Source organism: Aspergillus steynii (assembly GCF_002849105.1).
Source record: "Aspergillus steynii IBT 23096 chromosome Unknown P170scaffold_7, whole genome shotgun sequence".
Taxonomy (NCBI): domain Eukaryota; kingdom Fungi; phylum Ascomycota; class Eurotiomycetes; order Eurotiales; family Aspergillaceae; genus Aspergillus; species Aspergillus steynii.
This window is the reverse complement of record NW_020194404.1, coordinates 1186690-1202564: the sequence shown is the minus strand read 5'-3', so window position 1 is coordinate 1202564 and position 15875 is coordinate 1186690. Positions and strand designations below refer to the sequence as shown.

The 15875-nt window shown below is 53.4% G+C and overlaps 10 protein-coding genes across 10 annotated transcripts; 6 read left to right on the top strand and 4 right to left on the bottom strand.

The window, feature by feature from the left end:
* Positions 1-139: 139 nt before the first annotated feature.
* On the top strand, positions 140-1596 carry P170DRAFT_478660 (casein kinase 1 family protein; the record flags this gene model as incomplete). Its single annotated transcript, XM_024853581.1, has 4 exons — positions 140-151; positions 210-282; positions 341-1367; positions 1503-1596. 4 exons carry the CDS (start codon positions 140-142, stop codon positions 1594-1596), a joined length of 1206 nt encoding a protein of 401 aa, XP_024701021.1.
* On the top strand, positions 1283-2296 carry P170DRAFT_250520 (uncharacterized protein). The gene is made up of 3 exons (XM_024843023.1): positions 1283-1367; positions 1503-1770; positions 1837-2296. Exons 2-3 carry the CDS (start codon positions 1606-1608, stop codon positions 2125-2127), a joined length of 456 nt encoding a protein of 151 aa, XP_024701020.1. The 5' UTR covers positions 1283-1367; positions 1503-1605; the 3' UTR covers positions 2128-2296.
* Positions 2297-3034: 738 nt separating this feature from the next.
* On the top strand, positions 3035-4111 carry rsmA (putative bZIP transcription factor (Fcr3); the record flags this gene model as incomplete). The annotated part of the gene is made up of 3 exons (XM_024844670.1): positions 3035-3169; positions 3224-3483; positions 3595-4111. 3 exons carry the CDS (start codon positions 3035-3037, stop codon positions 4109-4111), a joined length of 912 nt encoding a protein of 303 aa, XP_024701019.1.
* Positions 4112-4644: 533 nt separating this feature from the next.
* Positions 4645-5768, bottom strand: P170DRAFT_439447 (phosducin family protein). Its single transcript, XM_024849832.1, has 4 exons — positions 5646-5768; positions 5392-5574; positions 4967-5325; positions 4645-4886 (listed from the first exon to the last, which is right to left on the bottom strand). The coding sequence occupies exons 1-4, from the start codon at positions 5681-5683 to the stop codon at positions 4738-4740; spliced, it is 729 nt and encodes a 242-aa protein (XP_024701018.1). The 5' UTR covers positions 5684-5768; the 3' UTR covers positions 4645-4737.
* A 192-nt stretch (positions 5769-5960) lies between these two features.
* Positions 5961-9388, top strand: P170DRAFT_414193 (coatomer subunit gamma; the record flags this gene model as incomplete). Its single annotated transcript, XM_024847010.1, has 6 exons — positions 5961-6355; positions 6454-6764; positions 6839-7805; positions 7869-8216; positions 8273-9088; positions 9150-9388. Exons 1-6 carry the CDS (start codon positions 6280-6282, stop codon positions 9386-9388), a joined length of 2757 nt encoding a protein of 918 aa, XP_024701017.1. The 5' UTR covers positions 5961-6279.
* A 119-nt stretch (positions 9389-9507) lies between these two features.
* On the top strand, positions 9508-10042 carry P170DRAFT_250360 (uncharacterized protein). The gene has a single exon (XM_024843022.1). It carries the CDS (start codon positions 9627-9629, stop codon positions 9939-9941), a length of 315 nt encoding a protein of 104 aa, XP_024701016.1. The 5' UTR covers positions 9508-9626; the 3' UTR covers positions 9942-10042.
* A 221-nt stretch (positions 10043-10263) lies between these two features.
* Positions 10264-11483, bottom strand: P170DRAFT_365550 (F-box domain protein; the record flags this gene model as incomplete). The annotated part of the gene is made up of 2 exons (XM_024844711.1): positions 10264-11041; positions 11110-11483. 2 exons carry the CDS (start codon positions 11481-11483, stop codon positions 10264-10266), a joined length of 1152 nt encoding a protein of 383 aa, XP_024701015.1.
* Positions 11484-11760: 277 nt separating this feature from the next.
* On the top strand, positions 11761-13127 carry P170DRAFT_364431 (putative HAD superfamily hydrolase; the record flags this gene model as incomplete). Its single annotated transcript, XM_024844637.1, has 3 exons — positions 11761-11903; positions 11982-12284; positions 12356-13127. 3 exons carry the CDS (start codon positions 11761-11763, stop codon positions 13125-13127), a joined length of 1218 nt encoding a protein of 405 aa, XP_024701014.1.
* A 777-nt stretch (positions 13128-13904) lies between these two features.
* On the bottom strand, positions 13905-14645 carry P170DRAFT_250334 (uncharacterized protein). Its single transcript, XM_024843021.1, has one exon. It carries the CDS (start codon positions 14588-14590, stop codon positions 14045-14047), a length of 546 nt encoding a protein of 181 aa, XP_024701013.1. The 5' UTR covers positions 14591-14645; the 3' UTR covers positions 13905-14044.
* Positions 14646-15378: 733 nt separating this feature from the next.
* P170DRAFT_478653 (uncharacterized protein) lies at positions 15379-15789 on the bottom strand (the record flags this gene model as incomplete). Its single annotated transcript, XM_024853580.1, has 1 exon — positions 15379-15789. One exon carries the CDS (start codon positions 15787-15789, stop codon positions 15379-15381), a length of 411 nt encoding a protein of 136 aa, XP_024701012.1.
* Positions 15790-15875: the final 86 nt, after the last annotated feature.

Here is a 15875-nt window from a genome sequence, read left to right as displayed (position 1 = left end):
TCGTAACTATAAATACGAGGGCTTTATTCCGTTGCCTTTCTTTCTTTTTCTCTGATTGAATCCGCCACTGATAAACGTGCGTGAAACAGTTTGAATAACCGTCGAATCACAGCACGTTAGCTGTGCCCCCTCGATCGAGATGACGACCATGGTGCGTTCTTTTCCCACGGCCACCACACGCTCCGACACGACTGACTAATTTCTTCCAGGATTTGCGTGTGGGTAACAAGTACCGGATTGGCCGCAAGATTGGAAGTGGTAGTTTCGGTGATATCTACCTTGGTATGTGAAGACTCCCCGTGGGACGATCTCGGTGGATGCAATATCTAACGGTGTCCAGGCACCAACATCATCTCTGGCGAGGAAATCGCCATCAAGCTGGAGAGTGTCAAGGCCAAGCATCCCCAACTCGAGTATGAGGCTCGCGTCTACAAGTCTCTTGCTGGCGGTGTTGGAATCCCATTCGTTCGCTGGTTCGGTACCGAATGTGATTACAATGCCATGGTGATCGATCTCCTGGGTCCCAGTTTGGAAGATCTCTTCAACTTCTGCAATCGCAAGTTCTCACTGAAAACCGTCCTGCTTCTGGCCGACCAGCTCATCTCTCGCATCGAGTATATTCATGCTAAGTCCTTCATTCACCGTGATATCAAGCCGGATAACTTCCTCATGGGTATCGGTAAGCGTGGAAATCAAGTCAACGTGATTGATTTCGGTCTGGCCAAGAAGTACCGGGACCCCAAGACTCACTTCCACATTCCCTACCGTGAGAACAAGAACCTTACTGGTACGGCCCGTTATGCCAGTATCAACACTCACTTGGGTGTTGAGCAGTCCCGCCGTGATGATATGGAGTCCCTTGGCTACGTTATGCTCTACTTCTGCCGCGGCACCCTCCCCTGGCAGGGACTGAAGGCGGCTACTAAGAAACAGAAGTACGACCGCATCATGGAGAAGAAGATGACCACGCCGACCGAGGTTCTCTGCCGTGGATTCCCCAACGAATTCTCCATCTACCTGAACTACACCCGTTCTCTGCGTTTCGATGACAAGCCCGACTACTCGTACCTCCGCAAGATCTTCCGTGACCTGTTTGTCCGCGAATCCTTCCAGTACGACTACGTGTTCGACTGGACCGTCTACAAGTATCAGAAGAACGCCGCCATGATCGTGGACGCCAGCAACAAGAAAGACAAGGAGGCCGAGGAACAACAGCGCCGCCAGGGCGTTGCCGGTGCCCCGATGGGCACTCCCGGTGCCGCCGCCAAGCCCGGTGGTATCTCGAGCCAGCGTCGCAAGGTCATCGATCGCGGCACCCTTGACAACACTCCGGACACCAACCGTGCCGTGGGAGGGAGTGATAGGATGTGAGTATCTGAAACCTAGGTTCCGTGTAGGGAACCCCTTTCCTCTGCGTTTGGTACTTTACCGTGATACCCCCCGCACGTAGAGGGTCAAATTTGGGTCTAGAATCTGACTAATCTCATAGTCTTCGGCGTTAGGCTGCGTTCTGCTTCCAAGGTTGCTTCAGGTGCTTATGGCCCTGCCGGTAGCCGCGCGAAGCGGGACGATGGGTACGGTGCTCAGTGGTACTAATCATGCAGCATGGCAGTGGAGCTTGGCTTTTGTCTTTTCCTTGATTTCAAGTTGAGCTTCCTGCGTGTTGACATCCCTTCCTCTGAGAAACCCCAGGAACATCGTGATACTGGTGAACCTTCTGCTACCTGCAGCACAGCCTTTCGGACTTTATCTCGCCTTGGGTCTCCACTCTTTCTTTTATTTCCTTATTTTCTTTTCTTGCATTCTCCGTTAGCCCGTTGCCCCGTATTCGATCGTTTTCCGGTCTCGGCCGTTTCGATCTGCTGTGTTTTGTTGTCCACGTTCATCCTGCACGCCTTGCGATTAATCTGGCTCTCTCCATCAGGGGAAGATTCTCGATTATTCGGCCCTTCCCCCCGGATCTTCAACGATCGCTTTTATTTCTTTTTATGGAAGGGTCTCTTGGTAGCAGCCTCAAAACGCACCAACTGGCTATCTTACGTCTCGACCTCCCGCGTTCTAATGGTTCTTCGGATTATGCTTCGAAGGGATACATTTTTTTTTGCCTACATCGACCGGGAAGGCTAGACGGAAGGAGATGCAGAATGAAACCATCGATCGAGTTGTTATCTTACTGTCGACCACGGTCCCAGAAGATCCTCGACTGTCACATCGGCAATCTTATTTTAAAAACCTTTTACCTTCCCTCCCCTTGTTTTGATTTGACTGATGTTTCACACCCACTGCTTTTATATGTCATGCATTTGCTTTCTGCATTCTTTTGTTTGTTTTTGTCGACGTTCTCAGACTGGCATTCTTTTTTATGGACGCATCATCGGGGAAGACGAGTATGACGGGATGATTGTGATGGGCTGGAGATGATAGTTTCGGACGGTTAAGACTATGGTTTGTTGTCTTGCAAGGGCATGCCGTATGAGGGACGGATGATACGGGGCACATGGAACAACATGCGGTGGACTGGGCAACGAGGAGACACGTCTCGAGTGGGTATTTGGCGACGGAATATGGCTAGGGTCGCTTCCGGGGTGGTATTGCGTCAATTAAAGTTGTGTCTTGTTTTGTTTCCTTGTTTTCCTCGATTCCTGCACTGCATGCATGCTCTTGTGAATTGACTCTCATCTCTCCATGTGAAAACAAGCGAATTGGGGACAATAGAACCGGGGTCACTTGTGCTGAGGGACGATGGAAAGCGTAGAGCTGCAGGCCCGGGCAAGTGGAGGAGGCTGCGTCGGCACAGACGTCTAGACCCTCACGTTGGCAATTGGCGGATCTGCCCGCAAAAGCGGCGTGGGCTCTGACTAACAACCTTCGCGATGGACCAACCATCGGCCCCTCCGCCCGTCTTAGTAGATCCGACCTTAATTAAATCCCGCCATCCCTCCGTGCTTTTTATCGTCCCGCCTGTCAGACTCCGACTTTCTTCTCCCTCTACCCCGTCAGATCTTCTGTTTGGTTTGCCAGATACAAGCGACAGATGGATTATTCATACTACTCCGGTCCTCAACCCCAGCCTTTCCCCCTCTACGGCCTCCCCGCCGGGCTGCCTACGCCCGAGCAGCATCAATCTGCGCCCCGTCCGGAGAATCTTCAGGACACCTTCACCTCTCTGGTATGCCCTTCCGCAGGATCTACTATAGCGTCGCTCAATAACGCGGACGTGGAGCAGCAAAACTACCAATCCTTCGACCCCTCGTTTCGCTTCCAAAACCCCACCGGCCAGTCCTTTGTCCCGCCGCCACATTCCCCGCCCGAGTCCTTTTCCAAGCATTCGGTCTCCAGCAATGAACTCCTCAATCATACAGAACCAACCTCCGTCGATGGTGATGATCATCCCGGAGACCCGACCCTAGGGAGGAGCAGTAGCGAAGAAAAAGAGGGCACAACGCCGGCGCAAACGAAGCGGAAGGCGCAAAACCGCGCTGCGTACGTTTCTCTCCCTACCACCCCTTCTCTGATCGTCCATCATTCGAGAGGTCGAACAGATTGTGTTTAAGCTTGAGTGGGGCCATTTTCTGACTTCCCGACTCCATGTAGCCAGCGCGCATTCCGGGAGCGAAAGGAACGACATGTGCGAGACCTGGAGGACAAAGTTAACAGTTTGGAAGAGGAGTCCAACTCCCTACTGGCCGACAACGAGCGTCTGAGACGGGAACTGGCCAAATTCACGACCGAAAATGAGATCCTCCGAGCGACATCCAGCTCGCTGGGTCGATCAAACAATCCGCCAGACTCTGGGCCCACGACGACGGGACCCCTGAGGTACTCGCCTACCGATTTTTACTCCAACCTTGTCCCCAACGGCGAACCTATCCGTCGCCACCGGGTTCTGGTCTGTGCCGAAACAGGTGAGAAGCTGCTCGATGTCAGCACGACCTGGGAATTCATTCAAAATCACGAGCTGTTCAAGCATGGCCTTGTCGATATCGCGCAGGTCGCCGAGAAACTCAAGGGTCGAGCCCAATGCGACGGACAGGGACCTGCATTCCGAGAGAGCCATGTGCGCACGGCGATCGAAGAGAGCGCTGCGGACGACAACGACGGACTGCTATGAGATATCCACCAGGGTATGTCGTAGTTTTACGATATGACATTTATCTTTTTTCTTCTCTATACGCGATTGTTTATGATTGCGAGGCGCTTTATCCGTGGATATATTAGGATTGAGGGTTTGAATTTTGGGCATTGATATTTGGAGCTCTTCGGCTTTTGATCTTTGAGCTATTGGGTATACGATAACGGGTCTCTTGGACTGGCCCTGGAGTCAATGGAGATATAGGGGCGTGTACTCGACACATCGCTATATTCGTGTGCTGGTTCATTCTGAAATATTCTTTCGATGTGGTCGTCATGCTTTCTTTGTTTATATATGATTATAGCTCTAGTACACACTTTGAACAGATGCTTTCAATACTCTCAAGCGTAGTCCTTGGTTGCGCATTGAACAGGTTGGTATTGCCGTAGCATATTGGTACACATCATCGGTTTACTTTGTTCCATGGCCAATATCTAGCAGCGCAGATACTGTGGAATATTCCCCCTGTCCAACGTTTCTAAAATACGATCAAATAGCACACATCAAGTATAGCAAGTAGAAGTCTATTTTAACAAGTCACCGATCTCCAGGATCATGCAGTCGTGACATTTCATAAATTGACAATTATTTTAGTTCATAACTCTTTAGTCCCAGTCGTCGTCATCGTCATCATCACGCTTAGCCTGGGATTTAATCTTGGATGGCCGTTCCTCATCTGACGAATCCGACCGTTTCTTCAGGCGAATGTCGCTCTCCTTGATGGCGCCGAGGTCTAGAAGCATTCTCTCGAGATCTACATAAGACATGATGAGCATGGTCCGTAACTGCGAAGCCCTACAGAACGAGCGATCAGGAATGGGGATAGGAGGTTACCTTCCAGTTTGGTTCTAGGACCATTAAATTCCCTCAGCGTGATGATCTGCCTCCGAATCTCACCGTCCTTGTACACCAGAATCGTCGGCGTGTTCTTATCCGGATAGCCTTCAATGCACATGTTCCCACGGATCTGACAGAACTTGACATCGCCGTACTTGGCGGCCAGTTGGCGCCACAGCTCCGTCAGGACCCGCGACTCCACATTTCCGTCCGACGACGAGGTCAAGTGCACCAGGACGAAGTATTTCGCCGACGCATCGGTCACTTCGCGCGCGTAGTCGACCTTCTGGATGGGGTATACTTGGTTGTGGACGCTGGTTTGTTGGAGGGTCGAGAGCTCTGCGAGACGTTTCTGACTGCGTGGGAGTTAGCAATTGAAGAGGATGCGGTTAATTTGGTGGGTGGTATGCTCGTCCTCGTACCGATATTGTTCGAGGAATTCCTCGTCTTCCTCGTCCTCGAGCTCGTCTAGTTCGTCGATGTCTTTGTCTTCGAGGCGGCTTTCGTATGCTTTCTTCTCGGCCTCGACGAGGGCTTCCTGGATGAGGGGTTCGGGGTCTTGCGGCTTCTCTGGGATGACACCGTGCTTGCGCAGAATGTCGTTCCTGCGGTGGCGGGGAAGGATGTGAGTATGTTGGATGTATGAGGGCCGGAGGTGGGATGGGGGGAGACGGACCACTCGGTGTCCTCGTTGGGGTTGACCTCGACCTGCATGGTGGATAGGTTGTTCCAGATGCAATTGTACAATGAGGGACCAGAACAGGACAATAAATAGGCAGGGGTTGACTAGGAAGTCCGGCAGTCAACCACAATAACGAAGGCCATTACGTCCCGCCGAGATGCCCGCGTGTTTGCAGCGTTTGCCTGCGCACCAGCCACGGCTCACGTGCGGGCGTGGCGGTGCGGGCCAGCGCCCAAGACGGACTAGACTAACCTGAGGCCACCTGGAGATTCCAGTTGGAGAGCAGCTCCTCCGACTGGCAAAACATCCATTCATTCTGCGTCTTCGGGGCTACAGTGTCATATTCCCCCTCCCTCTTCTCCCGCTCCCGCCTCCCCGTCACCCTCTCTTCTATCTCCCTCCCACTCTTTCCCCTGAGGATAATGAGGCCGCGGTAATTCGGTTGCTTGCCATACACACACACCGCCTGCACAATCGTCTTGCCTACTTCGACTAAACCATAATACTTGACCCGCCCTTATTCGCCCATTGACTCCGACGTCACCTGTCCGGGGTCTCGCTTTTCCAGGTTCTGACGCTGAGATAGAGAGAGTGTCTCTGCCTGCTGCAATTCCAGCGGCCCGTCACCATGAGTTATATGAAGAAAGATGAGGATGCCGACCAGACTATGATCAAGCTGGATCGCACCTCCGTGTTCCAAGATGGTAAGGGGACCGGCACCCCAGAATATCCCCCCCACGGCGCTCAGAATCCCCCCGGAATGGTTGCTGACTTTTCTGCGTCTGTCTTTCTATCCATATAGCACGATTGTTCAATACTTCGCCGATCTCTCCTCGACAATGCCGTACCCTCCTGACCAAGATTGCGGTGCTCGTGTTCACCGGGGAGCAATTCCCTACGAACGAGGCCACCACCCTTTTCTTCGGCATTTCGAAATTGTTCCAGAACAAGGACCCCTCGCTGAGACAGATGGTCTACCTTATCCTGAAGGAGCTGGCAAACACCGCAGAGGATGTGATCATGTCGACTAGTATCATCATGAAGGACACCGCGGTCGGTAGTGATGTTGTCTACCGCGCGAATGCCATCCGTGCCCTGTGCCGCATTATCGATGTAAGCGCTTCCGCTGGCCTTGTATACATTGTGTTGAGCCGAAGGACTAACCATGGTGACTTTCTCTGGAAAAGGGTACTACGGTACAAGGAATTGAGCGATTGATCAAGACCGCCATTGTCGACAAGACCCCGTCTGTTTCCTCCGCCGCCCTGGTCTCCTCCTACCACCTCCTCCCGATCGCCCGCGATGTTGTCCGCAGATGGCAGAGTGAGACGCAGGAAGCCGCCTCGTCTGGGAAGCAGTCGACCGGTTTCCTTGGATTCGGCGGCAGCTCCCAGGCCCACGCCATCTCCCAGTCCAATTTCATGACCCAATACCATGCCATCGGTCTCCTGTACCAGATGCGCTCGCACGACCGGATGGCCTTGGTGAAGATGGTCCAGCAGTATGGCGCTGCCGGTGTTGTGAAGAGTCCCGCTGCGCTGGTCCTGCTGGTGCGGTTAGCGGCCAAACTGGCCGAGGAAGACCCGGGCCTGAGGAAGCCCATGATGCAGATGCTTGATGGCTGGCTCCGACACAAGCACGAGATGGTCAACTTCGAAGCGGCAAAGGCTATCTGTGACATGCGCGACGTTAACGATGCCGAGGCCTCCCAGGCGGTCCACGTCCTGCAGCTGTTCTTGTCCTCTCCCCGGTCCATCACCAAGTTTGCGGCCATCCGTATCCTCCACAACTTTGCCAGCTTCAAGCCGCACGTGGTGAATGTCTGCAACCCCGACATCGAGTCGTTGATCTCGAATTCCAACCGTTCCATTGCCACCTTTGCGATCACCACCCTGCTCAAGACGGGCAACGAGGCCAGCGTCGACCGCCTGATGAAGCAGATCTCTGGCTTCATGGCCGACATCACCGATGAGTTCAAGATCACCATTGTGGAGGCTATCCGGACGCTCTGCTTGAAGTTCCCCAGCAAGCAGGCTGGCATGCTGGCATTCCTGAGTGGTATCCTGCGGGACGAGGGTGGCTACGAGTTCAAGCGCAGCGTTGTTGAGAGCATGTTTGATCTGATCAAATTCGTTCCCGACAGCAAGGAAGACGGTAAGATTTTTCTCTCCCTCGAATTTTGTATACCGCGTGTGATTATGATCTGACCAACATTAGCTCTTGCTCATCTCTGTGAGTTCATCGAGGATTGCGAGTTCACGAAGCTGTCCGTCCGAATCTTGCACCTTCTCGGTGTCGAAGGCCCGAAGACCTCGCATCCTACCAAGTACATCCGCTATATCTATAACCGAGTGGTTTTGGAAAACGCCATTGTTCGGGCTGCCGCTGTTACGGCTTTGGCTAAATTCGGCGTGGGACAGAAGGATCCCGAAGTCAAGTCGAGTGTCTCTGTTCTTCTCACTCGCTGCCTGGATGACACCGATGACGAGGTTCGTGATCGTGCCGCACTCAACCTGCGGTTGATGTCCGAGGAGGATGAGGCCGCGTCGGCGTTCATCAAGAACGGTATGATACCCATGTTCCACCACGCAACAGCCAGCGTGATTTGCTAACCCGACTAGATTCGATGTATTCGCTTTCGACCTTTGAACACCAGCTCGTCATGTACGTGACGTCGAACGACAAGCAAACATTCGCTGCCGCGTTCGACGTGGCCACAGTCCCAGTTGTCACGCAGGAACAGGCCCTGAACGAGGAGCGCATCACGAAGCTCAGGACCGCAACGCCCACGCTCAAGGCTCCGTCGACCGGACCCCCCAAGGGCAAGTCCAACGGTGTGGCCGAGGCCGCCACCGCCGCTGCTACTCAGAAGTACGCCGAGCAGCTCATGCAGATCCCCGAGCTCAAGGAGTACGGAACGCTCCTCAAGTCCTCCGTCCCCGTCGAACTCACTGAGAGCGAGACGGAATACGTTGTTACGGCTGTCAAGCATGTCTTCAAGGAACACATTGTCATCCAGTACGATATCAAGAACACCCTTCCGGATACTGTGCTGGAAGACGTAACCATTGTCGCCGCGCCGTCCGAGGAGGATGTCCTGGAGGAGGAATTCATTGTCCCTGCGCCCAAGCTTCCCACCAACGAACCCGGCATCGTGTATGTTACGTTCAAGAAGCTTGCTGGAGAGAACAGCGTTGCTGTCACCTCCTTTACGAACGTCCTGAAATTCACCAGCAAGGAAATCGACCCGACGACTGGCGAGCCCGAGGAGGGTGGATACGAGGACGAATACCAGGTGGAAGACCTGGAACTTACGGGCAGCGACTATGTCATTCCTACATTCGCCGGCAGCTTCGACCATGTCTGGGAGCAGACCGGTGCCAACGGGGAGGAAGAGAGCGAGACCTTGCAGCTCAGCAACATGAAGGGCATTTCAGGTATGTCACGAACTCTTCGATCGCAACATTGCCTTGCCAGCTCCATTCGATGCTAACCCAGCCATAGATGCCACGGAACAACTCATCTCTACGCTCTCCCTGCAGCCCCTTGAAGGCACCGATGTGGCCCTGAGCAACAGCACCCATACCCTCAAGCTGTTCGGCAAGACCGTGTCCGGCGGCCGAGTGGCCGCCCTGATCAAGATGGCATTCTCCAGCAAGACCGGCGTGACAACGAAGATCACCGTCCGGTCCGAGGAGGAAGGCGTTGCGCCCGCCGTGATCGCGTCCCTGACTTGATAGAGCGGCGACCACTTCTGGTGGTGGCTGTAAGTTGTAAATTGTAATGAGAAAGGGAGGACTGTGTTCTTGGAGGCGCATTTTATCACGATGAGTCCTGCATTATGAGAAATCGGACTTGTTTTTTTTCTTGCTTCATTTTTTTTCTTTCCAACCGCTTTATTCCTGTTTCCCCTTTATCATCTCCCTTTTTCTTTTCCTCTTTCCCGTTTATAATGCAGGTGTCGAGCTAGATGCGATGAATATTTTGTGTAGGCGTCCAAACTCATTATTTATTCCTTTTTTTTCTCTCTTCTCTTCTTTCCTAAAACATTTTTGCCTTGATTTTCTTTTTCTTGTCTTCTGTTCTATCCTCTTGCTCCTTATTCTCATGATTGCACCTTTCTTTCCTCCACCCACCCCCCTTTGTTATTCTGTTTATTACCTCCCCCTTTTCTCGATCTATCCAGCTTGGTTGATGCTGCTGTCCCAGGAGGCCGGTGGAACTCTTTCCGTTGCCTGGGTGGGATTAGGTAGAGTGGTTCATGTAGTTGTCAAAAGCGATGTTATTTAGACTCTTGTCTCCGGTTTGGTTGGTTGCCTCTTTGAGGGGCACATTGTAGTCTCTGAGTAGGCCCTAGTCCTCTTACTCTGGGTGTGCACCTGACATCTTATCTTAAGGTAAAGACTGAGTTAGTTTATTTTCTTAATTTGAGGGATTTACTTCGACGAAGAGGTGGATTTAGAAATACTAGGTAAGCTGCGAGTGGACAGTAGATCAGGGAGGGTAGAGAAAGGGAAGAAAGGAAAATCAATCTACCTTCCCACCGAAACATGACTTCATTAATCATAACCGCGTAGACAATAAGCATCGCGTCGCATCACATCACATCACATCATATATAATATACACCCACAAGAAGATCCTCCCTCTCTTCGTAGCCCCCCTCCCCGGATCTCTCCGCCGCCCGTTTCTGCAGGATCTCCTCGACATCCTCGTCCTCCTCCACGCGCTGCTCGGTACAGAAGAGATCCGCGAACCCGACAGCCCTCAGATTCGCCAGCCCACTACCCAGGGCCCGGATGAGGGCCTCGGTCGAAAACACCAGGTTCGGATCGAGGCTCGGGTACGAGAACTCGAGCACCTCGAGCGCCACGGCGGGCGCCATGTGGCACAGGATCTCGAAGAAGGTGTCCTCGACCATGTCGCCGGGGATGCTGAGGGTGGTGAGACGCGGCAGGAAGGCCAGGATGGCGTTGACGGACTCGGGCTGCAGGCCGCGGTTTGCGCCGGAGATGCTGAGCCGCTGGAGGCTGTGGTTGAGGTAGGGGCTGCTCATCAGGCTGCCGAGGTTGCTGACGGAGAGGTCGGAGCAGTTCTTGAGGCTGAGGCTGGTGAGGGAGAGCGGCCAGGCGAAGGTTGGGATGGTGAGCGGGTTGAAGCGGCCGCTGAGCTGGAGGCGCGTGAGCTGCGGGGGCCACTCGATGGCTTGGGAGGCGGAGGAGGATTCGGGGGGCGTGAGGATGGTGGAGCGGGGGAGCCGCAGGGTGCTGAGTTTGCGGAGTCGGCTGAGGGCTTGTTTGAGGTTCGTGAAGGGGATGGGGTCGCCGACTAGTGACAGGTCGAGGGATCGGAGGTTGACGCATTTGGATAATGCGGGGAGACTGTTTATTCTGGAGGCGATTGGGGTTAGCAAAGACTGGGGTTGAGAGGGAGGGACCGGGGGGAGAGGAGGACGCACGAGAATGACACCTTCGGCGCAATGAAGATTTCCAGATTCTCCTTGACGCGACCCAGCAGTCTCGCAGTGAGGCTGTTCGAGCTGTGATGCACGAGACCGCTCAGATCCAGCCGGTGGACCAGACTGCCCAGGTTCAGCTTGCTCTTGCGCGCCCCGATCGGTGGACTGATGGTGTCTGTGAATCGCCCAAAGGCCACCCCGGTGCCGACATGAGGTTTTTCATACAGCGGTGCGATCGCCGCCGAGTACCATTGTCGCGATACCAAGCAACAGGAATGCAGGGCCTCCTGTCGGCAGGACTCGTCGGCCGCGATGAACCCGACGATCTGGAGGATGATCTCAGTAGGGAGGTATATTGGTGGCGAGGCATGCATTCTTGGGGGCGATTGAGCGGTCGAATGCCATGATAAGACGATCAGAGATTTGTGGGGACTGGGAAGCCGAAGGGGAGGTGAAGGTGGATAAAGGACGAACGACGGTGGAGTTGGACTGATAACCAAATGATATCATGTGGCCCGATTATTTATATCTCCGGGGGAAACTTAAGCTCTCCGTCTTCCTGTCTTGTCCTACTCTTCTCACTCTCCACGTTTGCCTTTCTTCCTCTCCCCCCCACCCAATCCTGCCAATTTCTTTCCCCTGTAAATAACCATGCGACCCCAAGGCCTTTGGAGGTCCGTCGGCCTCGTCCACCGCGCATGCACCCGCTCCTTTCTAGAGACCGGCTCGGGTCGCCGATCCTTCCAGACAGCCAGCTCCTCGCCACGAGTCCCCGACTTCGCGTTTGCCTTCGAGTGAGTACATAAGGGAACTGAACTGGGTACAACCGACTCGAATTGCAAACGATGAATGACTGATTGTCCTCACCCCAGCATTGACGGCGTGCTGCTGCGATCCTCCAAACCCATTCCCGGAGCGGCCGAGTCGCTGGCCCTCCTCAAGGACCAAGGAATCCCCTTCATTCTCCTGACCAACGGAGGCGGGAAACACGAAACGGAGCGAGTCGCGGAGATCAGCGAGAAACTGCAAGTGCCATTGGACCCGTCGGTGATTATCCAGAGCCATTCGCCCTTTGCGGAGCTCGTGCGGGGACCGGATGAACAGAGCGCCCTGGAGAACAAATGCGTGTTGGTCGTCGGAGGCGAGGGCGATGGCTGTCGCCAAGTTGCAGAAAAGTATGAACCCCCCTCCCAGCCTTTTAATGTCTCGGCTACGTGTGTAATTCGCACTGACCCATCGCATCTAGATACGGGTTCAAGAACGTGGTCACCCCCGGCGACATCTTCATGGCCAACCCGACCATCTGGCCGTTTTCCAAGGTATTCCGCAACTACTACGAGGGATTCACGCGGCCTCTCCCACCATTCAGCCCCCGCGACCCCAAGGACCCCACCAAGGGCCTCAAGATCGATGCCGTCTTCGTCTTTAATGACCCGCGCGACTGGGCCCTCGACGCCCAGGTCATCCTGGACGTCCTGCTCTCGTCCCAGGGTGTTCTAGGCACGGTATCCGAGATGAATGGCCGCTCGGATCTCCCGAATCGAGGATATCTGCAGGACGGCCAGCCTCATCTCTACTACTCCAACCCGGATCTGGTGTGGGCTGCGGCATACCACCTCCCGCGTCTCGGCCAGGGCGGATTCCGCGAGGCGCTGGATGGCACCTGGGCTGCCATCACGGGCGGGCCTAGCAAAGGCGCCGAGCTGAAGAAGACGATTATCGGGAAACCGCACCAGGGGACGTATGAGTTCGCGGAGAACCAGCTGCTACGGAACCGCTCGCGGGCATTCGGCGCGAACATCCAGCAGCCGCTGCGGAATGTCTACATGGTGGGCGATAACCCGGAATCCGATATCCAGGGGGCCAATACATACAGGAGCGCACATGGTAGCCAGTGGCACTCGTTACTCGTGCGAACTGGAGTCTACAGCGGAGGGGAGCCGACGTGGACCCCCAAGACTATTGTGGACAATGTGCAGAAGGCTGTTGAGTATGGGCTGAAGACGTCTCAATGGTAAGCGTCGATTCGGGCTGTTGCGTGTGTTTTGTATGGTATGAGGAGCATGGATCTTGCACTTCTTCTTTGTTGCGGGAGACGATACACGCTGAGATACCAAATCAATTCATTGCTTGATCCTCTACTGATACACGTGTGCTTTCTCGATCATGTCTTGTATATATTTGGATGGGAAGCGCAAGAGGCTCCATCGGCGTATCTCACCTCAGAGGGTCCCATGGGTGACTCACAATAGGCTCGAGAGCGTTTGGGTCTTCTGGAAGTGCCTGTTCGATACCTGGCCACTCAGTCCCTATCACGTCGCGGATAAGTCGATACACCAGTCTTTCGCAACCCAAGCGGGCATGTTGCATTACGAGATTCTTTCCTCTTGGGAATTCATCAGCCAAGGCTTTCCAGCCCTCCGGGGGGATTTACATACTCATATTTATAATATCCCGCTAGGCAACACCCATGGGTGTTCGCATGACTGCGTGCAGCAGCCAGCACGACCTGGGCCGCCCTGACGGTGCTCCGGCCAAAGCACGCGCGTCCCTCGTCGATAAGGCGTTTGACGCTGGCATTGAAATGTCGATAGAAGTTGGTGTGTCTGAGGGGGCCTGGCCACACGGTGTTGACAATGATGCGGTGTGTATTTAGATCCCCTATTTGGGACCAATAGTAGGCATAAAAGGTCAAGAGCAGCTTGCTGAGATGGAGATGACCATCCCCTGAAAAATTCCTCTTATTGGCAAGCCAGTTGCGCAGAGCAGATGGAGTGCCCGGGAGGGTCTGGCCATAATCGTTGGCCATCCAGGAACAGGTGACAAAAACCACATGAGCGGGCTGGTTTGCCTCCTTTGCCGAGTCGAAAAGCACTCTTTGAAGGGCTGCGAATATCAAGCACAGCGAGTAGCAGTTGACTGTGTCATGAGGGGGTTAGCAGGCAGTCACGGTGGAAGAAGAGAGAGAGATACCCTGGATCGTCCGCTCGGTGTACATGTTGTTGGCCACGAGAATCGCCTGATAATCCGGGTGAAAGGTTGCCGCATTGAAGATGATGATATGGAGTCTGTTCGATCGTGCGAGAAATCGATGAATAAAATTTATCACCCCATCTGAATGGCGGAGATCGAGTGGGAGCCAACAGACTTGGTAGTCTGGGTTAACTGAGCGCAGGCGGGCGTCGTGTTGGAAACGCTTGGACATATTGTCCAGCTCGTCCTCGCGGTCACTGGCGAGGAAGATCCATTCACACCCGTGCAGAAGCAGTCGGTATGCAATTTCTTCTCCCAGGTCTCCGTACGCTCCAACGACCAGCGCTTTCTTCCCCGCGTACTCCTGCGCTTCGGGAGGGTCGTATACCCTTTCATCCCTGATTTTCGGTCGATGGTAGCTGACCCACTCAGGTATATTAGGAATCTCACGATACTTGCGCTTGGCCAAGAGGTAGCCCTCCTTGAATTTTTCTTTAATTTTGACCATGTCTCGGTAGGAAAGTGATACGGACTAGAAGATGGAAAATGGAAGATGAAAGATAGAAGATAGAAGAAAGTGATGAGATGATGGCTCGATCTAGTGGGATAGATATGCGAATTGGATGGATTGTGGTTCATTTCCTCTGGGATTCTCTGGTCCATCGAGCCTTTATCCATCAAACACCTTCCCCGGGCACCTTGTGGCTCTGGCTGGCAGGATGAAGGCAAGAGCGTTTGGTCTAGAGGGTAACCTCAAGGGACTGCACAAGGCAGGTTTAGATTGGAAGGAGATGCTACATACAGACTATTTCCTGCGCTCAAACCAATCCCACTTCCTCGACTGATTCATGTCTTACTCTACAAACATGTCCTCCTGTCTGACTCCGTCATTTCCCTGAGGAACAGCCCTGGTAGGTCAGGTAATGCCCAGTACTTGATGCCGTTATATTCCGTTTTAACAAGCTGAAGACTCGATATTGCTGGAGGATATTCAAGATTTATAGCTCGATTAATATTCTGAGGGGTGGAGACATCTGATATTTGATAATGTTTGTGTACCTTTGATCAATATTAGTTATACTCTAGCGTTCTAGCTCTGGTCACCTACCTAAGGCGTGTTAAATCTAGGTGCACCGATATTAGGATCGCGTAAAAATTAGAAATATTCTCGCAGCGTAAGCCTACTTCTCGGGTAGATAGCTGTCATTGCCCATTTCTCAACTCTTTCTTGACCAAATAGTCCAATTGTAAGTGGATAGGAGTCCGAACTTGGCATTATGTAGACCTCAAGCTGGCCTAACACTCTATGTTAGTGATAGCTCGTGAGAGTGAGAGGGCTGTGGCTTTAAAGTCCCCAAATCGCAGGTCAGTATTAGAAGCAGCACAAGCGGCAGATAGTACCTGGCCCACGTTGGCCACAAATCGGCCCTGAACCCCCGTTTCATCACCGCACCGTACGTGTTCGATCTTCAGGCTGGCGGCCGGGGTTTGATACCGGTGTCTAAATAACAGAACATGACTACTCCAGTGTGTCGTGTCACTGCGAGCTCGTACATCCGCATCAAAGGAGGTCCATGGCTTTAGAGGCCCCAGAAAGTACTTTTGATGGGTTGCGTCGGAGATAGTATGGCCGGGTCCCACCAATAGATTCGACAGAGGTTCTTGATCACTTAGTTTCTCGGGATGTTCGGCGATGCTGGTCACCATTCTGGCTTGCAATGTTTTTTAGCGAGTAGTTTTGAATATGTCAAGCCGTCAAAGATCAGGTAGAACTAGAAGTGGTAAGTAAAGGA